The sequence below is a fragment of the Drosophila pseudoobscura genome, chromosome 2 (assembly GCF_009870125.1).
Source record: "Drosophila pseudoobscura strain MV-25-SWS-2005 chromosome 2, UCI_Dpse_MV25, whole genome shotgun sequence".
Lineage (NCBI taxonomy): Eukaryota > Metazoa > Arthropoda > Insecta > Diptera > Drosophilidae > Drosophila > Drosophila pseudoobscura.
In genome coordinates this window covers 12,322,557-12,343,575 of record NC_046679.1, presented here as the reverse complement: position 1 = coordinate 12,343,575, position 21,019 = coordinate 12,322,557, and the positions used below count along the sequence as shown (strand labels likewise).

Sequence of the window (21,019 nt, the reverse complement as noted above, 5' to 3'; positions counted from 1 at the left end):
TGTTCAACATATGTAAAAAAAAACTGTTTTTACGCCCAGTACTCATAGGGTTCAGGGGTATATAAGATTGTGTAATTGTATATTGCTAAAGGGAGCGTATAGACTTATAAAGTATATACATTCTTGATAGCCGAATTAATTGCCTATAGCCCAATCGATGCAGCGCCTAGATCTCAGAGACTACACGTACGAGTACGAGCAACAGCCATAGGATAAGGCTTTGAAAATCCACGACATGGTCTTGGGCTAAATCGTCCGTACACATTCCGATATTCACTTGAAAAGAGTGCACCTTCGCTCGTGTTCTGGTTTTGTTTGTTCAACTATCTTTTTGAAGAGTTTTCATATAATAAATCACGAAAATCATCTAAAGATTTCAAATGAAATACAAAATACTATCATAAATTATAAAATTATTCAGTTTCAATTCCACCTTTTAAACACACATTATCCTTTTATTATAAATTTCCATTAATGACAAATAGGTTCGTCTTCCCATTTTGTAAGTTCCAACCACTTCAACTTTGGCCACAGCTTGATGAATCTCTTTACGTTCTTATGGAACCTTCCACAAATGTTCCAGCAAGCCTGCTAGGGTATGCAGAAAGCGGCACTCGGTAGGTGACAAACTTTTCACATGTGTTTGCGCTGATGTTTCTCTTTTTTCTCTTTTTTTCGCTTTTAATGGCGCCTTTTTTGCACGATTTTGTAATTTACATGCACACACACGCACTGGGTGAACGGATACTGTGTGTGTGTGTACGTACCTGTGCCGCTCACGTGCCACGCATGTTTGCCACCAAACACCCGGACTCCTGCTCTGTGCTCTACCCCCAAGGCCCAAGGTAGGGCAGGAGCCCCATCAGCCCCCTGGCAGTTCTAATTGGAAAATACCATGCAAAGAGCCTCGCACTAGGTTGTGGTTCAGTGGGAAGCGAATACTTAGTGTTGCATACTTTGCGGCGCCGTTTCAGGCAGTCGGAAAAACAATCTGCAATCGAGCGATAAGTTTCGAGCAGCCCCTCCCCTGCGAGTGCCACCAATCCCTGACAAGCCATATGGCCAATAATCAGGGGAGTGGATTGAAATCGTTCTGCGGTTTTCAATTTGCTTTCTATCGGCTCCTGGCTGCTCCATGAAGCTCCTGGGGCTGCAGCCCGGCTGTTGGTGATGGCCAATGTCAGAGACGTTACCACAGTCACAGCTCTGCGAGGAAGGTTATGAAAAGTATTTGTCTCCTAACAGAAAGGAATAGTGGAGAGCTATAGAAGGCCCCCTTCAAGGCTACCGAAATTAAAGCAGATTTTTCTTCTTACAAAAACAGCCATAATTGAACGTGACTCGATGGATCCTACAAGTTCCTGTTGAAGTCTATAGTATGCTTGTTGTTTGGTATATCCTCTTGCCTAAGTCCTACATTTATTGATTAGAGCAATTAATTGCGAAACAAAGAATAAAACCCTTTGCTTAATGGTCTCCCAAGAGAATTTTTGTTGTGGAGAAAGTTTAGTCAAACAAAAACGAACTTTTGTTCATGTTCCAGCTAATTTACTTGTCATAGATCGATAGATGTATACACTATATAGATCGTATAATTTCTAATGCAATTCAGCAACCAGTGACGACTTTTTAAGCACTTTCCACTAAGGACGAATACACTTCAAGACCAAAGAAACACCACTGCTCCATGTGTTGCTCATCTCTGACCGCTAATGGCCTCCCTCACAGCAGTGGGCTAAGACCTCGAGCAGGGCCATCAGCCTCAGCCGCAGTCGCAGCCGAGCTCGAATCATGGCCAGTTGGTTGCCGTTTTAATTGTTGTTTTCGGCTGCTCCTTGCTGGGCTTTCCGAGTGGGCACAGTGTGGGGCCGTGAGGCTGGAGCCATCCATTGTTGGCCATGTCTGCCAATGACTGCAGCTGTCAATTAAACACTGATTGACTTTGCATTCACTGGACACGGATTGGCACACGATGCGTATGGTTAACGTTGTGCCTGTGCCGGTGCCTGTGCCTCTGCCTATGCCTGTGCCTCAACTCGAGCCTGTGTCCATGTCCGGGCGGCTGTAGTGTAGTCCCACACCGCAACTTTTCACTCTTTGCCTTGGCTTTGGTCATTTGTTTGTGAACATGCCCGCTTGCAGTCTGTGCCCCACTCTAATCCCCCTTTGCGTGTGTGCCTCATTTAACTTGGTTGCGGTCCGGCGGGTGCGCAGGAAAATGGGCTGTGGACGGACGGGTATTTGTGGAGTAGGAGTAGCTGGTGTCCCAGGCCCATTACCTAGAAAGTAGGCCAAGCGCGTTTGAAGTTTGCACTGCGTTTGTGTGAGTGTGTGTGTTGGCTGTGTCTGTGTGTGTGTTGGCTATTTTTATCCGCCTCAAGTTGAGCCAGAGGGTACCCGCTCCCTGCCTGTTAATGCTACTGCGACTGTGACTGCGACTGCTGGCAACGACTGCTGGCTGTGCCAGTTCTCGGTCTTGTTTTCGCTTTCCGCCAACTGCCTACTGCCGTTGGCCACTGTTGCTTCTAACGCACTTCAGGCTGCCGCGACGCTGACCTACTGAGCGTTATTAGCCGGCTCACGGCTCGAGTTGGCCTGCGCTGGCCCTGCTAGCCAAATGGCGACGGCGACGGCGACTGCGATGGCGATGGCGCTGACGCTAGCTTCCATGGCTCAGTCAAGCGTCGAAAATCGATAAACAAAAAACGCGGCGAATAAGAAGCAAAGGTTATGCGAAACATGCCGCACCCCTGCATACCCTGGACAGTACTTCTAAGTCCAGAGATACCCTAGGTACACCAGTACCCTCCAATTTCGTACTACATATGGTAGTATTTTTGTTGTTGGTGGAAAGAAATCTGCACTACAGTCTTTTTCAAGAAGACAGCATATTTCAGACACGATTAGGAAAACCCATTATATATATTGCAGAAAACCTCTGAAATTCACCTTGGAAGCATTTGTTTCGAAGTATGACCGAAACAGACTGCTGCCCCTCAAATCAAGAAGTAAATTTAAGCTCAGAGCAGCACAAAACATCAACAGAATATTGTAGATTTCTTTTCTCGCGGGGCAAACTTATGCTCAGATGTCCAATGCCCCTTCAAATATATTTTTGTTGGCTATAACTCTTCTTTCTAGGGTTTCTAGGGTATCGTCCGCGAGGCGGTTTAATCGTACTCCTTTCAGGGACGGAGTGCACGCCCACGCCCAAGCCAAGGCAAGTCAAGACTTGTCAGCCATCGCTCTTGCCGACGGAGCCTGGTCTAGCCGCATTGTGGCTGGTTTCTGGTGGCTGGTGTCGTGTGGCTGCGCCTTTTGACCTCCTACCCGCCCTGGCCCCACGCAGGCTCTTAGCCAAATTGCTGCAGCCAAAAAGAGAGGCGAGCAGCAACAACTGGGGGAAAGAAACTTGTAAACAGGCGGCACGCAATTCGCAATTACTTAGGCGACTCCTGACGCCCTCCCCCCGCGCGGCAGGGACATTAGCTCAAGCTGGGGACACAGAAATTCCTCCAAACTATTTCTATTGATTTAACAAGAGCGGAAGCGAATCGATCTCTGAGACTTGGCCGCAGCCGGCACTGGCCGTGCGTTGCCTGACTCCTCCTGGGATGCGTATGCGTGTGTGTGGCGGGGATGTTTAATTGGCTGCCGCTTTAAGGCCGACTTCCACTCTCACTTCTGGCCCGGTTAAGGCAGGCAAATGGCAAATTACCCGGACTGGCTGGCCAATTTATGGGCCAGCAAACGGTTTCCGCAACGTTTTGTGGCACTTCATTCACGCACTTCATAAACACATAGCCAGGCGATGGATAACGAGGGATCGGGGGGAGCGGGAACAACGGTCACGGGAGAACGGGAGTACGGCGGAACGACGGAACGACACTCGTATGTTTGCTCTTTGTTCTGGCTCTATTCTCGGTTGTGCTTTGTGCTCTGTGCTACTCATTAATCAGTTTACGCGCGCATTTTCCGGCTCTGCAACACGCCCGCACGCCACGAAGCTTCTTCGCCAAATGAAGTGCCCGCTGGCCAGATAGCCCAGCGCTCCGGTAGCGCTCCCAGCTCTCTGCTGTCCTCTCTCCATTGCCCCGACTTGCGGCACGTGGCGGCCCGGTGGGCTTGGCGGTCGGGGGCTGGTCGGAGGCAGCGGCTCCTCCGCTCTCCGCCCATGCGCAGTCGCCTGCCACATGTCTCCGGGATGCACTGCGAGAGATGTGGCCCGACTATCGCTCGCAATATTTACAAAATGAAGCTGCCATGCGGCGGCATTTGACTACGCTTTGGCTTTCATTCAACTGTCAGTCGGTGGGAGAGAGCACCGAAAAGAGAGCCTGAAAGCTGGCGAGAGAGCCAAAGCACTTCCGCACAGAGCCGCTGGGCGAAAGCTTTCAAAAGGGGAGACAATTAAAGCGAAGGACTCTAAATTGTTGAAAAGTATTCCAACATTATGGAGCTATGTTAGTCATTATTAATATTATCATTATCTGTCAAAATACACATTACATAGTGTTTAATGTGGCTTTTTCCGCCCCAGAGTCAGCGGAAAAGAGTTCGATTGCCAAACCACTATTGACGAGTCACTGTCCAAGTGATCACCATCACTTCGGGTGCTTCCAAGGTACGGAAATCGGTTGTTGTTATCAAACTTGGAGCCAACAAGTGCCGGACTACACGGACATTGGCGACAGCAGTGCGGCTGCTGAGGCAACCAACAAACCGCCTGCGCCTGCTCGGTTGTCAGAGGCAACCGATGGCGAAAATAAATAAATGGTCAGGCGGCAGGTGTCGGGTGGCAGGCGACGGCAGGTGTCCTGCCTCCATTGACCGACCAGTCGACGGTTGGCAGGGCCACCGCAAGGCCACCAAGAATCAAAGCCGAAAGAGTGTGAAATGTGATAAGCTTCCTGGAAAACAAAGTCTCTCAGTGAAAAGGGGAAAATTGCGGTAGACAGTGCGGAGAGGAAAAGAGCAACTCTGGCCAGCACCGGGCCCAAATCGGGGGCAGGCCACACATGCCAATCAAAGCTGTCAAGGGAGTGACGAGTGACGAGAAGGATCCAGGAAAAATGGAAATCGAATTCAGTTAGCAACAAACCACCACACAGATGGCCCTGCAAAGTAAATACTGTATAAATTTCTAGGTCTCCCCATAATACTTCGCAGTTTCGGCAGTTTTTGATAAATAATACAGAACGATACACGTATTCCGAAAGTTCTCTCCGGTTTGCAAAATAAAAAAAATATATACAAGAAACCGAGAGACTATCTATCTAAAAAACTTTAACTAAAACTATTAGCCGTCATCGGAAACTTTCTCTATTCGATTGGCCGAAAAATGGCTGACGTCGATGAGGATTTTTACGTGGACGAGTCCTTTGAGGACGACTCGGATATCGAGGAACAGGAAGACAAAGCGGAGAGGGACAAGGGCAAGAATGGTGATGATGACGAGGACAACGACGATGACGATGACGAAGACAAAGACGAGGACGAGGACGATGACGATGACGACGATGACGACGACGACAACGACGACGACGACAACGACGACGACGAGGACGAGGATAGTTCTACGTTAGAAGATAGCGAAGATAGCGATGCCGACCCCAAAGTGGAGTTCCTGCTCGGCAACGTAAGTCGGGAGGCTGTGCCTCAGGAGGACCTAACCATTAAAGAGTTTAGCCTCGATAGCAAAACCAATGCCCTATCACACCCACAGCCACATGCCCGGCGACAGCTGCTTCGCTCCCTCGTTAGTGCCCGCACTTACGGCCGCAATATTCCAGCCTATTCTAGCTCTTCGTCCGATGAAGAGAGTCAGGTGGTCATTACCAAGACGGTGGCCGAGGTGAATTCGTTGGCCCTCGGCAGGAACGCGTCGGCGGATGATAGCCCGGAATCTGCGCGTACCCTCAAACCAGGCAGTGCCAGGGGCAAAGACGACCTGGACAGTAGCGAGTCGGACGAGGAAGTGGACGATGAAGAAGAGGAAGATAAAATGAAGTATGGGGACGCTATCGAAAACTTGGAAGAAGACGATGAGGACGTGGAAGAAGAAGAAGAAGAAGAAGTTGAGGACCAAGCGGAATATTCGGAAAGCGATGACGCAGTTGACTCTGACGAGGAAGCTCATGAGTCGCCCGATAAAGATATATATGGAACCGATGTCGAAGTGGATCAACAGGAACTGGAAGAGGACGAGGAGATACATCAGGATTCGGATCCGGAAGAGCCTGAGACCAAGACCAAGACTGATCCGCCGACAATTATTGCCCCAGCAACCCAGAACGTCATCACTGTGGAAGATGCCAGCGACAACAGCAGCGAGTGCAGCACCAAGTGTACTCGCAAAGCCTCCCCCCGAGGTTATGAGACGGACATGAGCCTGATCAACAAAAAACATCCGTCACAGCTGCCGGTGGAGGCGAAGCTCGAGGCAATCACCGAGCTCGAGATCGAGATCGACACCGAGACCGAAACTAAGATTAAGACTGATACTAAGACAAAGCCGGTAATCGAGCCACCAAATTTGATCTACGATCTCACTAATGAGCAACTCGCTGCGGCCATGCCGCCCATGTCCCAGCTGGAACAATTTATCAGCGAGATGAGCATGAACGTGCCAGACAATAGCTTTATGATGGCGCCGGATGTGGCGGCCGTCAAGCTTCTGGAACGCCAGATGACGCAGATGTCTGCGATTATAATGAAGTCAATCCGCATGAACGGTGGTGCGGCCAACAATCGAACACTTGATGGACCGTCTATGCCAGCGGACATGCTGCGGGAACGAAGCCCACAAGTGGAAGACGCTGGAGCGGAATCGACTACAGAATCGAGCCAGACGAGCGCTCGCAGCTGTGATACTGGCGATTCTGGTACTACTGCTGAAAAGATGTGGACAAAAAGAATGGATCCTCAGGGCTATGAGGAGAATATGAGCTCAGTGGGTTCGCGTTCCCATTGCCGTTGTCCTTCAACCACAGACTGCATGGAGACGGACCCCGAGCCAGAGACGGTGATGGATGCAGCTTTCTATATGGACGAGTGCGGCCAGGGGGACGGCCTGATGCGTCATCCGCACCAGCGGCGCCCACCCGAGTTTCAGCACAGCCTATGTAGCATCACCCCGAGCAGCTTCACCAGCGATGACTGTGCCCGTGTCATCAATATCCCGCGTTCCCGATCGTCCACCGAAAAGATAAAGTGAGTAGAGTAGAGTTGACCGGTTTGTTTGACTAATGAACTACTAATCCTCTGCCTGTTCGATAGCTACAAGAATCTGGGCCGCAAGAGCTTCAGCTTCACCAATGCACAGATGCGAGAGATCGAGCGGCAGAACCAGATCTTGCTGCGAAAGATGATGACGGTCAAGCCCACGGCCACGATCAAGGCCAGCACCAGCGCCATGAAGTGCAACAACAACGCGACTTCCAAGGTGAGTAATCCACCCATGTCTGATATGTACCATCATGGCCGCCTATTTCTGTTCTATTCTATCAGCTCCAGCCACCTGCAGCAGCGCGTCTGTCCAGTGCGGCAATCAATCGGAAGAAGTACCAGCGCCAGATCGATTTGGAGAACGATTTGATCAAGCGCAAGTTAAATGCTATACACACACGTCGTCCGATATTCAAATGAAGCCCCGTTGCGGCAGCCCAAACTGTGTTCATAGTTTCATGTTTAGTAATGTTTTATAAGAGTTTACGAATTAAAATTTATTGCAAGTTGAAAAATTTATAAAACGATGTAAACTTAATCTAGATGGGTGTAGATGGCTAAATTTGTTAGCTGTTCCTATATTAAAAATTGATTGCAGTTTGAGAAAATGATTAAAAACCTCTAGGGGAATAAATAAATTTGATACAAATTGCCTAAATAACAAGGACAGTCAATGAAATTCGATAATAAAATACGAGTCCTACGTTGCAAAGAGATATAGGTAGATTAAGTTGATCCCATCACAATGTTATTTCATTGATTTTCGAGAGAAACGTTTCCCCCAGACCCTTGACTGCTTTGAAGGCCGCCTCTCCATTCTGTTCCTTGAACTGCAATTCGTTTATCAGTTTTTGCTTTTCGCGCTGCTCCAGGTCGCGATAGATGACTTGTCCAATCTGAAACAGAAGCTAATTTTGAACTCATCTGTTTATAGAATGCTAATGGCTCTACCCACATAGACATCAATGGCGGCGTACATCAGTTGGTTCTCGTCGAGGGGAATGACATGCCATTTGCTCATTCGCACTTTCTTGCTCTTGTCCATGGCCTTCTTAGCTATGAAGTTGGCCAGTCGCTCCAGACTCCAGCGGCCGCCAGTCTCGCAGATCTCGTTGCACCACACGCCCAGATCCACGCACTTTTCGATAAGTGCATCGGCGGACACCTCGGGAAAGTCGCGCTGCAACTTCCGAAAGTCCCTGCAAATTTGGAAAATCATTGGATTAATCAAGTTCAGTTGCAACTTTGCTTTAAAATGTTACACTCACGCTTTTATGTTGACGCCGTGCAGGCGCACTTTGGGATGATTGATCAAAGCCACCAAGGCCGCCGGCAGTTTCTTCAGGTTAGTCAACTGGTAGACGTAGCAGCACTTCTCGTCCACGCAGATTTGAATGACTGAGGATTTGCCAGGTCCGGTCTGGAAGGAGAAGGGCCACTCCATGTCGAATGCCATGGGGACCACATCCACATCGGTCTGTTTGTCCACCCATTGCCTAATGAACAAACGAATAAGGCAGTTAAATATAAACTATCTTTGATTCCATGTTTTGCGTTGCTTACATCACATCATCAGCGGATGCGGCAATGTCCTGGTTCTCTGTGAAGTACTTGATCGCTCCGCGGTACTTGATAAACGGCAGCTTTTCGGGCTTCACCTTCTCCGGCGAGGGTGTTCCCTCCTCGGCCATCGATCGTGTGCTCCGAGTCAAGCGGCCACTGCGACGCTTGGGCGGATTCTCGCTCTCTGCGGTATTCTTTTCCTTATTCTGCGATTCAGAGGGCTAGATAATGAGGGCCCCAAGTCATTAATTGCTACGCTTACCACTTCGAATGTATCTAGATTCTTTCGCTTGGCCGCTGGCTTTGCCGATCTTCCCGCTCTGCCCTGCTTTGGCGTATCGTTCTCCTGAGCGTTTTCCTTCTCTTTAGCCTGAGATGAAGAAATAATAATTAAGATAACTGAAAGAAAACTAAAATGAGCAAAGATGTTGGTGCTTGCCTGAATAGGAGTGTTTTTATCCGATTGTTTAGCAGCTGCCTTGGGAGTCTCCTTTTTGACCATCGGTTTCTGCAACATAAAAAGTTTAACCTGCTCTTCTGTTTCACTTCGACAATGATTAAGTTCATACTTGCTCTGGGGTTTCATTGTTTTTAGGCTTAATAGGCATTTTGATCAAGAATTTATCCATGATCAGGCTACTTGTTTGCGTCGTTTCGTCGTTTCTTTGTTTATATTTTTTTCCCGCCAATAACACATACATACGTCGGTCAAATGAACTAGCTGAACTAAATAGTTCATTCGATTTTCATCCCCTCTGCAGCTCACACACCTTGCTACTTTCTCATATTCCGCCGGTATACTGAAAATATATTAAAAAATACTAATACTACCTACCTACCTAGCGAAATACTACCTATTTCGCTAAAACGTCTTTATACGCAAAATGCAATAAAAACAAGTGGTTAAAATAAACCAGTTATGAAGAAAATTGATTCATTAATAGGATTAAATTTTGTGGGTATGGTTGAAAGTTCTATCTAGCTAGTAATATTCCCCGGAAGATAAAAAACGAGGAATATGTAAAATAGAACTTGAATTCGTCAGTATATTTACGGTATATTTTTTAAATGAGACGATATGTTTCGGTATATTTCTGAGGTTCGGTCACACTGTATACGATAGCAAGCACTTTTGTTTATATTTTATATACCGGGTTAAAGCAGCTAAATATGTCTTTCCCAACGGTCTCGTCCCACTTCGTATCGGAGAAGATATCCGCCGTCCGGTGGCTGCCGGAACAACTGCAGCAGAGCGATCGCTTCGTAACCGGCAGCTGGGACATGGACCAGAATTTTGTTCGCTTGTACCGCTTGCAATCGAACCAGTATGCGGACACCAACGTGGATTTCGTTCCGCGCTGCAACGACAAGGTGGCCATAGAAGGAGACGTCACAGCAATGGAGTTCGCCGACAAGAACACATTGGCCGTGAGCTGCGCCGATGGTGAGTTCTGTCCATTTCATTTAAAAACAAAATTAACTAGGACCCTCCAATTACCAGGCCACCTCAGTTTGCTGAATATGCAGCGTGCCGTGGAGGAGGATCAGCTTCAGCGCACAGCACGCAGCGAGCGACTGCACTACTTCAAGCGCACCAACAAATCCTCACCGTGCACCGACCTTTCCGTGTATGGCGGGGACATTGCCACCGTTGGCGAAGACGGCTGCGTCAACATAATGAATGCCAGCAACATAAAGCAAGTAAAACGCACGATAGAGGCAGATAGCATGTCCCTGCTCTCGGTGTGCTATATCAGCCAGCAACAGTTGGTCACTGCCAATCGCATGGGCGTGATCCGCATCCTCGATGCCCGCGCTTCCACCGCGGCGCAGGAAAAAATTTCCATCATGGTGGGCAGCAAGGACGAAAAAAGGTCCAACTTTGTTTCCGCCCTGGGTACGCATCCCATGCAGCACCACATTCTTCTTTGCGGCACTGAGGAGGGCACTATAACGGTGTGGGATCTGCGCAACTTGCAGTTCCCTGCCTCGTATCTTAGTGCACATGAAAGTGCCATTACCGACATCGCCTTCCATCGTAACGATCCCTCGAAGGTATTCACAGCCGCCGAGGAAGGCGAGGTCTGGATGTGGTCGGAAAACAAGGGGATAGGCGACCGAAACCTTCAAGATGGCAAAAGCGCCTGGCTGAGTGGGGATCGTTTGCGTTCGCTGGTCAATGTGGATGGCGTGTTGACCAGGATTCGCAAGGCCATCAACTCCTTTGATATGAATGGGCCGCGCCTCATATGCGGCGGGGACACAGAAGCTGTTTATTTAGTAGATAATATTTTTTGAAGCAATATCTGTTTACTGCCATTCAAATACAATTTTTCTGTTACGCCTCCTCAGTATACTATGTATTTTTAGAGACAATATCGCATTTCTTTGATTTTGAGTGTGCCATTAGCGATTGGGAATTCGGGAAAAGCAGCTTGCAGCGGCAGCAACTATCCTTCCAGTTGTGGTGTCCCATTATACGTTGGTGTTTCACCATATTGAGTCTAACAAAAGAAAAAGAAAGTAAGCTTACTATTTCTTTTCCGACCGAAAGACTATTTACTCGGTTTCGAAGCCGCGAGAGCACTGCTTCCACGCACATCGGAACTCCTTGAGATAATTATCTTTGTGGTGACACTTCTGATGTTTATTGCGATCGTAGCGGCTTGCGAACACCTCCTGGCAGAAAAGGCACTCGTAGAAATGATCCTCTTGGTTCTCTCTTAGTCGATTGCGGTAATGTTTTTGGCTGGTCGGAGCCGAACCTCTTGCCATATTCGAGTCCTGCACCAAAGGTAAAGGGTCGGGTGGCTTCACCTCCGGCGTGGCATAAACATAATCCAGCACCATGCTCAGGCCCAAGGACATGGATACAGCCATACAGCTGGGAAAAGACGAAAATTCCATACTTCAGTTCTCCTAAAGCCCCGTTTCAAGTAGTCACCTTTTGCACTCAGGCTCGCTGTCTGTCATTGTCATTAATTGATTAGTAATTCCTTTCGACGAAAGCTGTCAAAAATAAATTACGGGTACTCTGTGTTGTAATAACTTTATAAATACTTTTCGATATTTATTATTCATACTTTGCTTCGGTATACGCAAACGTTGGCTTAGATCAATCAAAGCACCTGTCCTAAATGTAAACTTAAACTCTAAAACTATTTATATGATTAACTTGTAAGTGTGTCTGTGTGTGTTTAAATTTTCTCATTTTGGGTGCTGCTGTGTTGTGAGTGTGTATCCATCTGACTTAATGTCTACTTCGTTGGCTAATTTTTTTGAATAGATTTATGCGTGTTTTTCAACTACCTTACATGCGTACGAATGTACTCTATATGTATATATGAATGCTATGCGAATATAATAAATACAATATGTATATATGTCTATATGTATGCATGTATGTACAGTGAAGCACTTAGGGCTAGACCGGATACGGATCCGTCGCGATATTTGCTTAATTATCCTCGATCCAACAGAAACATCAATTTGAGCATTTTCAACTGCATTCTGGGGCGGCACTTGGAGGCTCTCTCTCTAACTCTCTCTCTCTCTGAATATTTAATGTTTACCGTTAACAACTTTTTAAGTACCTACTTGATTTATCCCTTGCAGTGTAATGATATTCTATTAAACAATCCGAAATAATCCATAATCAGTGTGGCTCATTTGAAATTTGAAATTTAGGTTAGAATAATCCAATGCACATCAAATGCTGCTTCAAGAATACCTTTAATATTTAGTTCAGTTTGTGTTTGAATGACTTTGCTGAAACCAATGAAAACTGTTTTTTGCAAGGATAAATCATCTCCACCATTCGAATTTGGCTGTTGGGCCATTGTTCCATTGTTCCATTTTCATGAACTTTGTTCTGGGCGTGTGTACCTGGTAGATGCTACCTATATCTGTATGTGTATATTTATCCCTATAAGTATGTCCCTATATCTCTTATGGGGCTCTAGTAGAAACGCTCGAACTTGGGCGGCTTGTTGAGTGCGCAGAAATAATACCCTGAATAGTTTTGTGTGGCGCCGGGTGGAGTGTAGTCGCTGATGCTGTAGTTCCCGTAGTCGTAGTTGCTCATGTGGGAGTGGCCGTGTGCGTGGGCCTGGTGGTGGTGCTGATGTGCTGCGTGCTGGTGGTGCACATGATGTAGATGATTCGGGTGCTGGTGCGGGGGGTGATAGTGCTGAAAACCGCCTGCACTGCGTGGCTTTTGTCATGTGAGGAGGCTGCTGCCACCACCGTTGCTGCCACTGCCGCTGCTGCTGCCATTGTTGTTGTTGTTGCCATGGACGCGCATGTGCCGATTGAGGTTGCCCGACTGCGAGAACCTGTGTGGGAGAGTGAGGAGTGGTCCGGTGGTACGGAAAAATCAGTTCCAGTCTAGCCATTCGGCAGGGGATTCCCCGGGCTTACGGCACTTACCTGAGCAGGCACAGCTTGCACTGGTAGGGCTTCTCGCCGCTGTGGATGCGCAGATGCTTGGTCAAGGTGGAGCTGTCCGAGAAGGACTTCTTGCAGGAGGAGCAACGGTACGGCCGCTCCCCGGAGTGCGTGCGCATGTGCGTGGTGACGCTGGAGCTCTGCGAGAAGCGTCTATCACAAATGGGACAGCGGAACGGCTTCTGGCCGGTGTGTGTGCGTACGTGGGCCGTCAGGTTGGCGGCCTGGGAGAAGCTCTTGTTGCAGTCCGGACAGCGATACGGCCGCTCGCCAGAGTGGGTGCGTAGGTGCGTCTTCAGTGTGCTGGGCCGGGCGTACGTCTTCCCGCAGAGTCGGCACAGATTCGGCTTCAAGTCGCCGGCGGCGCTGCCGTCCCCATCCTCGGTGCTGTCCTCCCCATCGTCGTCGAAGGCAGACAGTCCCAGCCCCAAGGCCGACGCCCCCACCTGGTACCCGCTCCCGGGGCTCTTGTGGGGCGGCGTGTAGCTCTGGCCTCCACCCACGCCCGCGGCATAGTAGCCCAGGGCGGCGGATGTGCTGGGGGCAGGCGGCGACGGCGACTCCTTGTCACCGACGGCCAGCGGCGGCAAAGACCCCAGTCCAGTGGGTGTCGGGACAGGCGCACGGAAGTCCGCCGTGAAAGAGTAGGTGGCCGAGGCAGGGTAGTGGGTGGGACTCAGCAGCGGCGGGTACAGCACATTCACCGCCGAGGAACTGCTGGGTGGCGTCCAGTTCATCTGTGAGCACTGCATGGGCACTCCTGTGCCGTCGGCGGCCCCGTAGCCGTGGTGCATGGTCATGTTCATGCTCACGTTCACACTCATGCTGGGGTACATGGCCGCTGCGGCTGTCGGGGCACTGGGTCCCGCCTCATAGTAGCACGAGCCGCTTCCGGGACCGCCTCCGTTGCTGCTGCTGCCTTGGAGGAGCGTGTTCCCGCCGTGCGATGCCTGGTTCTGCGCTTGCTGCGAGTGCAGGTGCTGGTGATGCTGGTGCTGGGACTGGTGGTTGCCATGTCCGTGCTGCTGGCCACCGTTGGGCGAGATGAGCATCTGGTGGGGATGGACGGTGTAGGAGAGCGAGGCCTGGTGGGGATTGCCGGCGAAGTTGTAGGAGGCGCCGCACGGCGAGAAGGGGAACAGGCTGGGCAGCGGGTCAATGTCCAGGGGCGGCAGGCCGGGGAAAGTGGAAGCCATCTCGTCGGTGCTCCAGTAGCTGTTGCTGCCGTTGCCGGCGTTGTTGCCGCTACCTGCACCGGTGCCAGTTAGGTTACTGCCGCTGCTAGCCGGCGGAGTGGTGTTGATCTGGATGTGACCACCGCCGCCGCTGATACCGATGCCGATTCCAACGCCGATGGTGGGATCGAAGCAGCCGCCGCAGTCGAAGTCGCTGCTGGTGAGCGAGGAGATGGGCAGGGCGGTGTTGCCTTGGCAGGACAGGCAGCCGACGCAGGATGCAGCGCACTCTTGCTGTGGATGGACGGATACGCGACCGGTTAGGACTTGACAGGACGAGCGGAAAAACGGAAATACCTGCGGACTGTCCAGCGCCAGGCCGAATAAGGGATTGTTGGGCACATAGCCCGTCTCTGGTTCCACGGGACCTCCGTTTGAGACATCGCACGATATGTACATAGCTCCACCCTCTTGATCTTCCAGGGAATCTGCGCAGGTGACAGGACATGCAAAGGGGATAAGAAATCGAGTGGTTAGGTTAGCCCGCTGGAAAGCTGTCAGAGATGCCCGCAGGCCAAGCGTATTCCCCAGGCACGTTTCGCGCGCGTTCCACCGCTGCCGCAACCACTGTGCGCTCAACGAAACTCCGCCCCTTCAGCCGCGCACACAAACGCAGCCACAGAAACGAATACAGATGAATGCCAGCCCGCCATTTGCTTTGCTCTCCATGCGGGGTCTCTGTATCTGAATCTGTGTATCTGCGTGTGTGTAGCTCACAAACACACTCACCCAGAATTATGTTCAAGAGTCTGGAACCTTTATATAACAATCCCATGACATGACTCCAGTTCTGGAACGTTTGAAATCAGCGTTTGGCGTTTTGTTTCTGCTTTTCCTACGTTTCATGTTGCGGCCTTAGTTTCCAACTGAAAAATCAATTAAAAATTAATCAACTGAAAATGATCAATCCTTTATCCGTCATTTGTATTTATTTATTGGAAAAAGGAATGGCTTCTGTATTCTTAAAAAAAAGGTATATACATATATAAATTAATAACAGGGCCCTTCTATCATTCTGGATTGTGCTCGGAAATCCTGAGTGAAATTTTACGACTACATTTTTCATTTCACGTCTAACCAGAAATACTGATATTATTATATACGATTGTACGAATTAAGGTTCGTAAGCTTATTCGTACATGTATGTATATATGTATAACCATTAAGATGCAAGATTGTTTTGAATAATTTGTACTTATATTGAAGAAAGGAAAGATTACAATGGGTAACGAAGCTAAGTAATAAACCCGATTGATTTCATCCGCGTTATGAAAAAATAAAACAATATAATAGACTCTATAGACCAATCCAACAAGCATCCTATTCTGGTTGCGGCCTACAAACGCCCTAGAGCCTTGGCTTTGAAAATGTCTGCCTGATAGCTGTGATACCACGAAATTTGTTCTTGAATATATAGTAGGTATTCTTTCGAATTACATTGAACAATTTTATTCAAAACTATAATATAGGAGGATCCCCTAAACGAGAATTTAAGTTTCAGTACCCTGCACAACCGCCCCAAGAGGAGTCGAACGAAAATTTAAATGGAATATGTTCCTGATGCAATATCTTTTTTGTTGCATAGTATAATACATAATAATTCAAAATAAATAAATAAAAAGCATTCAAAAAAAATTGAATATCATTCTGAAATTATTTTAAAAAAGGGTTCCAAGGTATTTTCTTTACTAAATTTAAATCAAAATTACCAAAGGAACGGTACAAATTTAAAAATGTTTCTAAGTAAGTTCAAGTTGTAATTCCCATTTTTCTTTGGTTTAGTCAAGGATCAATTCGTTTTCTATTTAGCCCTGCGAAAACAACAACAAAATGTCAATTTAAATGGCTTAAATAAAAATACAAAAAAAACTTTTCGTCTCAATATGGAAGTTTGGGTATATTGGTATTAAATGGTTTTCTGGTTACAAAAATCGAAAAAAATATATAATAAATATTTGAAAACAAATTCGTATAAATTTAAAGACTCAAAGACTGCCATTTTAAGTCGTGGTAGTCTATGAGACTCCGATTCATACATATAACAATTTGTATTTCCTCCATCTAATTCTTTACAAAGGCTAAACAAAATATATTACTTTCTCAGTTTTTCTTAAATGTTTCTTTTATAATTATTAATTCTCCCTGATCTAGCCCAACAAACTGAACCATAGCAATTCGAGCATATATCTGTTGTTTATTTAAATGATATTCTTTTTGCAAGTAGCTTTGGTTTTTTCTCGAAAGAACAGTATCTCCCTACAGAGATCCAAAAGATCTTAAACCAGTTATTTTAGTTGTAATCCATATGTCGATCAGGTTTGTTCTTGTGTCCAGTGATTTTTCACCGATAGTGGATGTGATTTTTTTTTGGATAAAACACTTTTTTGGTTCTGCTTTAATTTAAGATTTCAATACTTTTCCATTTTCGCACCTTCTGAATAGATTTGTCGATCTCATGATCTGTGGCACACAGAATATACACTTTATTACAACATTCACAGGTTTACACGAATTTGTTGTAGAACTATATTAGATGGTTAGATTTCGATTATTTTGATGTCGAATTGGGTTTCGGAATATCACACGATCGTTTGGGGGTTCTGTGAGGCTGTGGCTGTGGATGTGGAACTGTGTGGAACTGTTGTGCAAGCTTTGAGTTCTGAGTTGGGTTCAGCGCCGAGTGCGGGGCAAGAAGCGACGACTTTTGGCGACGAGCAGAAGACGGCAACTAATTGTCAGTCCCGGCTCGAGGCGTCTCAGCCCAATATCGTATCGACTGGCAGCAAAGCGACAACCACAGAGGAAGAAGCAGCAGCAGCAGAGGCTAGCGAACAAAAAAAAATACTCACTTAATTACAAACAAGCGACAAAAGGGCGCAAAAGACAGGGCCGCAACAACAGTCTCACACTCTCGCTCGCACTCGCACTGGCACTCGCACAGGAGGAGGCAGATACGAGTGCGGTGCGGGTATAATGACACAAGTAGCCAAGTACCGAGCGCTACACATGAGTGGCACACACATCCCCTGCCTGCCACATACCCATCCCTGGCCGGCAACCACCACAAAGACGGCCAACCAATGCGCTCCAGCAACGGCAGTGCCGGCTTTTGCGGCTACTACCCTGTACCTCTACCCTCTTCCGATACTGACTCGACCCGACCCGTCACCGATCCCGCCCAGCCCCCGCTCAAGCCAGTACCAGTGGCAGTCCCAGTCCCATAGCCCGTCCCAGGCCCATTCATACGTAGAAGCAACAGCAACAGCAACAGCAGCAACAGCGGCAGCAGTTTTCAGTAGTTTTTATTTGTCACCCAATATCTGTACGGCTCGACACCAGACACCAACCAGAGCTGGGATGTGGATGTGGAAAGGAAGGGCTGGACGGGGTCTGGCTCTGTGCTGGCTCTGTACTGGCGACCATTGATCGATCGTCTTCGTCGGCATTCTGCTTCCTTCGTTCCATTCTTTTGTGGTTAAATGCGTTTCTGCCGCCTGACGACAGTCCATCAGGCCAAGTCAGCCACGCAACCCCCTGGCTGCCCCCTGACTGCACCCCCCTCTCTGCTTATGCTAATGCTTCTGTATCTTTGTATCTTTGGCTGCTGATTTCCATTTGTAGCTCAGCCAATGACGATTGTGCATAGGTCTGTCTGTCTATCGATCGTTGCTCTTGTCGCACGGCGAGCAATTGCGAATAGTTTGACTGACATCTGATATTCCGATTTGTGGTTGCAGCAGCCAGAAGCCGGCAGCCGAAGAGGAAGAAAACAGCAGACAAGACATAACAAGGAATAACGATTATGAAATTCGATTGTATTAAGCTTTGAGCCGAGATATTCCCCATTTGAAGAGAGATCCCTGTTTAAGCCAAAAAGTTCACACGCCCAAAACCGAATTCACTCATTGACGGAATCAGTTGAGTGTAAAGGCTTTCAGTGATCTGATACACACATACGAGTACATGTATTGTAAAGACTCCCCCATATCATTTTACATCTGCGATGAGAATTTCAGGTCAAACTGAACATCAACGCCGCGTCGTGTGTGTTAAAATCAAAGTCTGGCCAGATCCGAACCAGTTTTCGGTTCAGCCTAAGTCTCGGTTTCAGTTTCAGTTACAGTTTCATGTCAACAACTTGGTAAGGACCTGCCCGAATCCGCTCCGAGCCTGGTTCTACTGCTGCCGACTGTCAGAACGCATTAGGATCCGATCACGGATCACGGATCAAGGCTCGCCTGAGCTCTGGCGCTGGTAGCCACGTCTGGCCGGGGTATCAATAGCAATTAGAACGCATCTCAGGTGTGTTCAGGTGTCAGCTGATCAAACGGCTATAGCATCACCCTCCGCTCTCACTCCCTCTCTCTTAGTTAACCACAAAAGCCAAAGAATCTGTGAGTTTGTGGCAAATTAAGCAGAAGGGTAAACAAATTTGACCACCCTCTCGGGGACCTGTTATCACACCAGCTCATCAGCATCATCGTCCACCTTATCAACCACCTCATCATCCACCTTCCCTCTATCCGTGGATGAGCACGTGAACTTGTTTGCTGGGAGGCTGAGCCTCGGTTGCTTCTGTTTACTTTGCGTATTTAACTTTGCAAACAATAAGAGGACATGATCCTGCTCTGCTGCTGCTGGTCCTCCGCCCAAACCACTGCACCACCTCCTCCTCCCACCCAGCCGGGACTCTAGTGTTGCCACCAGCAACACGAATTTTCACTCATTTTCCTTTTGCCTTATATATTTCTGTTCTGTTCTGTTCTGTTCTGTTCTGCTCTGTTCTGTTCTTTTCTGTTCGGTTCTGTGTTCTGTTGTGTATTGGCGAGGCTTCAAAAATCAATGAAATACTTTTCGGGTGGCACTGGTGTGGCTTCCCTGGGTTTTGGCTGCGCTTTGCTTTTTATGCTGGCTGGCACTCAAGTCATTCAACATGTTAATGCCATTCGGTCATATTAGATGCCGGCTAAAATGAGCCAAACAGGCGCCCCCAACAGAGACAGGGTGGAGAAGGAGGAGGAGGAGCAGGAGAAGCAGTTGCAGAATGAAGGCAATTTGTGGCGCTTATTTCTACAATATTGTAGGTCTAGACTCTAGAGTAGCACTCCTTTTTCTAATTAAGATTTGTAAGATACAAATTCTATATATTTTATTTTAAAAGCAATCGAAAATTCAGTAACTAAACAGTAGGGTGTAAGGGTATGGAATAAGGGATCCCTATAAATGAATATTATTTTTCAACCCATTTAGTTCCTAAATTTGGAGTCTCAAAACTATGCCGATAAACATTATTAAAGGAATATTTATCACACGTATCCATCACTTGCTTTAGACTTTTAAATCGAATGCATTTTTTCAATATTCTGCTTCTTTCTCGATTCTTCTTTTGGTTCCATTATTAAATAGTTAAAGAGTTCTCCGAGAAACGCCATCTTTTGTTCAGACATACATAGTATATGGTATTTGGGAAGCCCTCGTCAAAATATCTACAACTGGAGTGCAATATATGGTTTCTATGATTACAATTTTGAAGTTATTCGACGCATCCAGTGAGAACAACTGCTCCGACTATACTACACCCCCGCCTCCAGGGAGTATCGATGACCGCTTGACAGGCACAGCCGTTGCCAGAACCAGGACCGAGCCTGATGAGCAGGACGAACAGAAGTCAGCCCTGGTGCCCTGACAGCTGTACGAGCCGGGTTTGGATCGGATCGGGACTGTCGCATAACCCACTTCTTATTAAAAACCTAAGCCTGCTTATTAAATGCGCGCGACTTATTCAAAACCAGAAGGAGAAGGAGAGGGAGCGGGAGTGGGAGGACTGTAAAGGACTCTCTCCCCCACTCGAACTCGAAAAGGAGAAAACTACTTGAATTACAGTTGAACTTGGCCACAACAATGTCCGTCCTGCAGATACACTTGAGTGGAGCGCGCCAAATTGAATTTCTGTAAGTCGATACTTTCTGGGGGGGATATTCGTTGCCAGAAGGAGCAGCAGCAGCAGAGGAAGGAGGAGCAGACCAGAAGGGTTTGTTCGTGTCTTAGTTTCCCTTATCAATAGACGAGGTCTGCTCCGTGTGACAGATACAAGCCAATGCAGCAATATAATGGGATTCTCTGTTTATTTTTTATTAGAGAATCACTTCCGCAAACAACTGAGGAGGAGATGCAATAGAGACAACAGGGATTCCCACAGTAGCGGGTAGAGGGCGTGGACAGACAATTATCTGCGGTGCTGACGTCCGTCAGTCACGTTCCGCTTTCAGCGATGCGTTTTTGGCAAACCGCAAATGATTATCCTGTAATCCTTTGGATAAATATTAAGTTTCAATTAGGCCTGTTAACATATTATTAGCCACCGATCATGATTATCATTATCATTATATTATCCTTGGCGCCGACACCGCCACCGCCATCGCCACTCACCGGCAGCACAGGACACGTGCCAAACGGGGCGAGGCGGTGATAACAATCTACCGCAACCCTCTTCTGGCCCTTGAGCGAGGGAAAGCCGCAGCCGCAGCAGAAGATGCGACTGCAATTTT

General features: G+C 47.8%; 5 protein-coding genes across 7 annotated transcripts in view; 2 read left to right on the top strand and 3 right to left on the bottom strand.

The window, feature by feature from the left end:
* Window positions 1-4,425, bottom strand: part of LOC4801457 (patj homolog) — a 34,293-nt gene extending 29,868 nt beyond the window's left edge. For all 3 annotated transcript variants that reach the window (XR_001451687.2, XM_015181773.2, XM_001358514.4), the window contains exon 1: window positions 3,719-4,425. The gene's annotated coding sequence lies outside the window, so the exon portion shown is untranslated. The remainder of the gene's footprint in view (window positions 1-3,718) is intronic.
* A 122-nt stretch (window positions 4,426-4,547) lies between these two features.
* On the top strand, window positions 4,548-7,746 carry hmw (hemingway). The gene is made up of 4 exons (XM_001358513.5): window positions 4,548-5,638; window positions 5,726-7,212; window positions 7,279-7,444; window positions 7,510-7,746. The coding sequence occupies exons 1-4, from the start codon at window positions 5,342-5,344 to the stop codon at window positions 7,645-7,647; spliced, it is 2,088 nt and encodes a 695-aa protein (XP_001358550.5). The 5' UTR covers window positions 4,548-5,341; the 3' UTR covers window positions 7,648-7,746.
* On the bottom strand, window positions 7,694-9,512 carry WRNexo (WRN exonuclease). The gene is made up of 7 exons (XM_001358512.4): window positions 9,360-9,512; window positions 9,230-9,298; window positions 9,053-9,160; window positions 8,791-8,996; window positions 8,496-8,723; window positions 8,183-8,426; window positions 7,694-8,123 (listed from the first exon to the last, which is right to left on the bottom strand). Exons 1-7 carry the CDS (start codon window positions 9,489-9,491, stop codon window positions 7,968-7,970), a joined length of 1,143 nt encoding a protein of 380 aa, XP_001358549.4. The 5' UTR covers window positions 9,492-9,512; the 3' UTR covers window positions 7,694-7,967.
* A 373-nt stretch (window positions 9,513-9,885) lies between these two features.
* Nup43 (Nucleoporin 43kD) lies at window positions 9,886-11,147 on the top strand. The gene is made up of 2 exons (XM_001358511.4): window positions 9,886-10,234; window positions 10,292-11,147. The coding sequence occupies exons 1-2, from the start codon at window positions 9,961-9,963 to the stop codon at window positions 11,086-11,088; spliced, it is 1,071 nt and encodes a 356-aa protein (XP_001358548.4). The 5' UTR covers window positions 9,886-9,960; the 3' UTR covers window positions 11,089-11,147.
* Window positions 11,011-17,212, bottom strand: gl (glass). Its single transcript, XM_001358510.4, has 7 exons — window positions 16,903-17,212; window positions 15,201-15,337; window positions 14,769-14,899; window positions 13,219-14,705; window positions 11,874-13,124; window positions 11,354-11,799; window positions 11,011-11,294 (listed from the first exon to the last, which is right to left on the bottom strand). The coding sequence occupies exons 2-5, from the start codon at window positions 15,244-15,246 to the stop codon at window positions 13,010-13,012; spliced, it is 1,779 nt and encodes a 592-aa protein (XP_001358547.4). The 5' UTR covers window positions 15,247-15,337; window positions 16,903-17,212; the 3' UTR covers window positions 11,011-11,294; window positions 11,354-11,799; window positions 11,874-13,009.
* Between the last annotated feature and the right edge of the window lie 3,807 nt (window positions 17,213-21,019).

Bases quoted from the DNA above. Each gene is read 5' to 3' on its own strand.
- hmw (XM_001358513.5), top strand. From the start codon at position 5,342: ATGGCTGACGTCGATGAGGATTTTTACGTGGACGAGTCCTTTGAGGAC. The intron at 7,213-7,278 runs GTGAGTAGAGTA...CCTGTTCGATAG, and splicing joins TCGTCCACCGAAAAGATAAA to CTACAAGAATCTGGGCCGCA. The intron at 7,445-7,509 runs GTGAGTAATCCA...CTATTCTATCAG, and splicing joins ACAACAACGCGACTTCCAAG to CTCCAGCCACCTGCAGCAGC.
- WRNexo (XM_001358512.4), bottom strand. From the start codon at position 9,491: ATGTATGTGTTATTGGCGGGAAAAAAATATAAACAAAGAAACGACGAA. The intron at 8,427-8,495 runs GTGAGTGTAACA...CCAAATTTGCAG, and splicing joins CACGGCGTCAACATAAAAGC to GGACTTTCGGAAGTTGCAGC. The intron at 8,124-8,182 runs GTGGGTAGAGCC...CTTCTGTTTCAG, and splicing joins ACGCCGCCATTGATGTCTAT to ATTGGACAAGTCATCTATCG.
- Nup43 (XM_001358511.4), top strand. From the start codon at position 9,961: ATGTCTTTCCCAACGGTCTCGTCCCACTTCGTATCGGAGAAGATATCC. The intron at 10,235-10,291 runs GTGAGTTCTGTC...TCCAATTACCAG, and splicing joins GGCCGTGAGCTGCGCCGATG to GCCACCTCAGTTTGCTGAAT.
- gl (XM_001358510.4), bottom strand. From the start codon at position 15,246: ATGGGATTGTTATATAAAGGTTCCAGACTCTTGAACATAATTCTGG. The intron at 14,900-15,200 runs GTGAGTGTGTTT...TCACCTGCGCAG, and splicing joins ACTCTTGAACATAATTCTGG to ATTCCCTGGAAGATCAAGAG. The intron at 14,706-14,768 runs GTATTTCCGTTT...GTCCATCCACAG, and splicing joins TGGCGCTGGACAGTCCGCAG to CAAGAGTGCGCTGCATCCTG.